The 1,525-nt window shown below is 15.6% G+C and overlaps 1 protein-coding gene across 1 annotated transcript in view; it reads left to right on the forward strand.

Annotated features, from left to right (window-relative positions):
- The window catches only part of LOC102679845 (ragulator complex protein LAMTOR2), a 2,201-nt gene extending 1,274 nt beyond the window's left edge, over window positions 1-927 (forward strand). Inside the window, exon 3 of the mRNA XM_006623028.2 lies at window positions 634-927. Coding sequence (XP_006623091.1) covers window positions 634-783 — 150 coding nt within the window. The 3' untranslated portion in view covers window positions 784-927. The remainder of the gene's footprint in view (window positions 1-633) is intronic.
- The last annotated feature ends 598 nt before the right edge of the window (window positions 928-1,525 follow it).

The following is a 1,525-nucleotide window of genomic DNA, read 5'->3' on the forward strand; positions in this document are numbered from 1 at the left end:
TTAAATTTGATTTATATTTGATTAATGCCGAAGATTATTTTAATTTTATTGACTTTGCTTCTGAAGTCTAGATGAATATTTAATTACATTTAAATATTCATGATTTTTAAACATAAATTCCTAAAGTTAAAATTGTGATTCTTGAAATTTACTTGTCAATTTATAAAACAATATTAATTAAATCTTTAAAATTTTATATGTAAAAAAATTAAATTTTATTTAATATATGAAATATGTTTTTTTAAATATATTTTTTATTTAAGAATTATCAAAATATTATTATTTCAATTTTTATAATTGATATTTACTATAATATACTGATTTACTATAATATACTGATTTACTATAATATACTGATTTACTATAATATACTGATTTATTATAATATAATGATTAATTAAAATTTATAATCAGTAGTTTAATTTAAATAAGTTTCATATTTATTATAAAGAAATTTTAAATACTCAATAATAATATATTTAAATATTGAAATAATTTATTAAAAATTCATGAATTTGTCATATAAATAATGTTGCATGGAATTTACAGATTACTAATATGGAATCATATAATAAAAAATGTTATCAAATATGATAGTTATTATATTTTTTCAATAAAATAATTTCCTTTTAGGAGGGCAAAGTTGTAATCACTGAAGTAGCAAATTTATTACTATGTTTGTATGCTAAAGAAAATGTGGGGTTTGGTTTATTAAGAGAAAAAGCACAAGCTCTGGCAAGATATCTTGATAAACCATTGAAAACAATAGCCAATATGCCTTAATCATTATATGTTTATAGATATATATCATTATCTATGCTATAATATTTAATTTTATATTCTAATATTTATAATTTTTTGTAAAAATTAATTCTTAGTACTATCTTGTAAATAATATTTTTTCAATAAAAACTTTATGTATTAGAATTTATACATTAATTATTTTATAAAAATAATGCTACATAAAAGTTTCAGTAATAATAATAATAATTTTTATTATAATATTAATTAAATATTATTATTATATATATGTTATTATTATATTAATTAATTTTAATTTTTATTATATTATTAATTATGCTATTTGTTTATATTTGTTTTTTTTAAATTAATAATTATTATAAATAATTATATTTTCATGAGTTGAAAAAATCATTCAGTTAATGTTTGCTCTATTCTTTGTATCATGTATCGATCTGAATAATAATGATTAGCAAATCACATATGGAATGAAACTGCAGCAAAAAACATTTAGAAACATTTTCATTACAAGTATTAAATTAGCAAGAATCATGTCTTTATATTTATTATTATTATAATGTATCATTATTGTATTAATGAAATATATAATAATGATAATTAATTATAAAAGAATAAAAAATAATTTCTGTATATCATAAATATTATAAATGGAAAAAAAATACCATAAATGGAAAAATTAATCATTATGAAGCTTATCTTGAGATTAAAAAGTTTGCTGATGAATTTATTATAAAAATAAAATATTTATATTTTAATTTTACTG

The sequence above is a fragment of the Apis dorsata genome, unplaced genomic scaffold, assembly GCF_000469605.1.
Source record: "Apis dorsata unplaced genomic scaffold, Apis dorsata 1.3 scaffold_808, whole genome shotgun sequence".
NCBI classification, from domain to species: domain Eukaryota; kingdom Metazoa; phylum Arthropoda; class Insecta; order Hymenoptera; family Apidae; genus Apis; species Apis dorsata.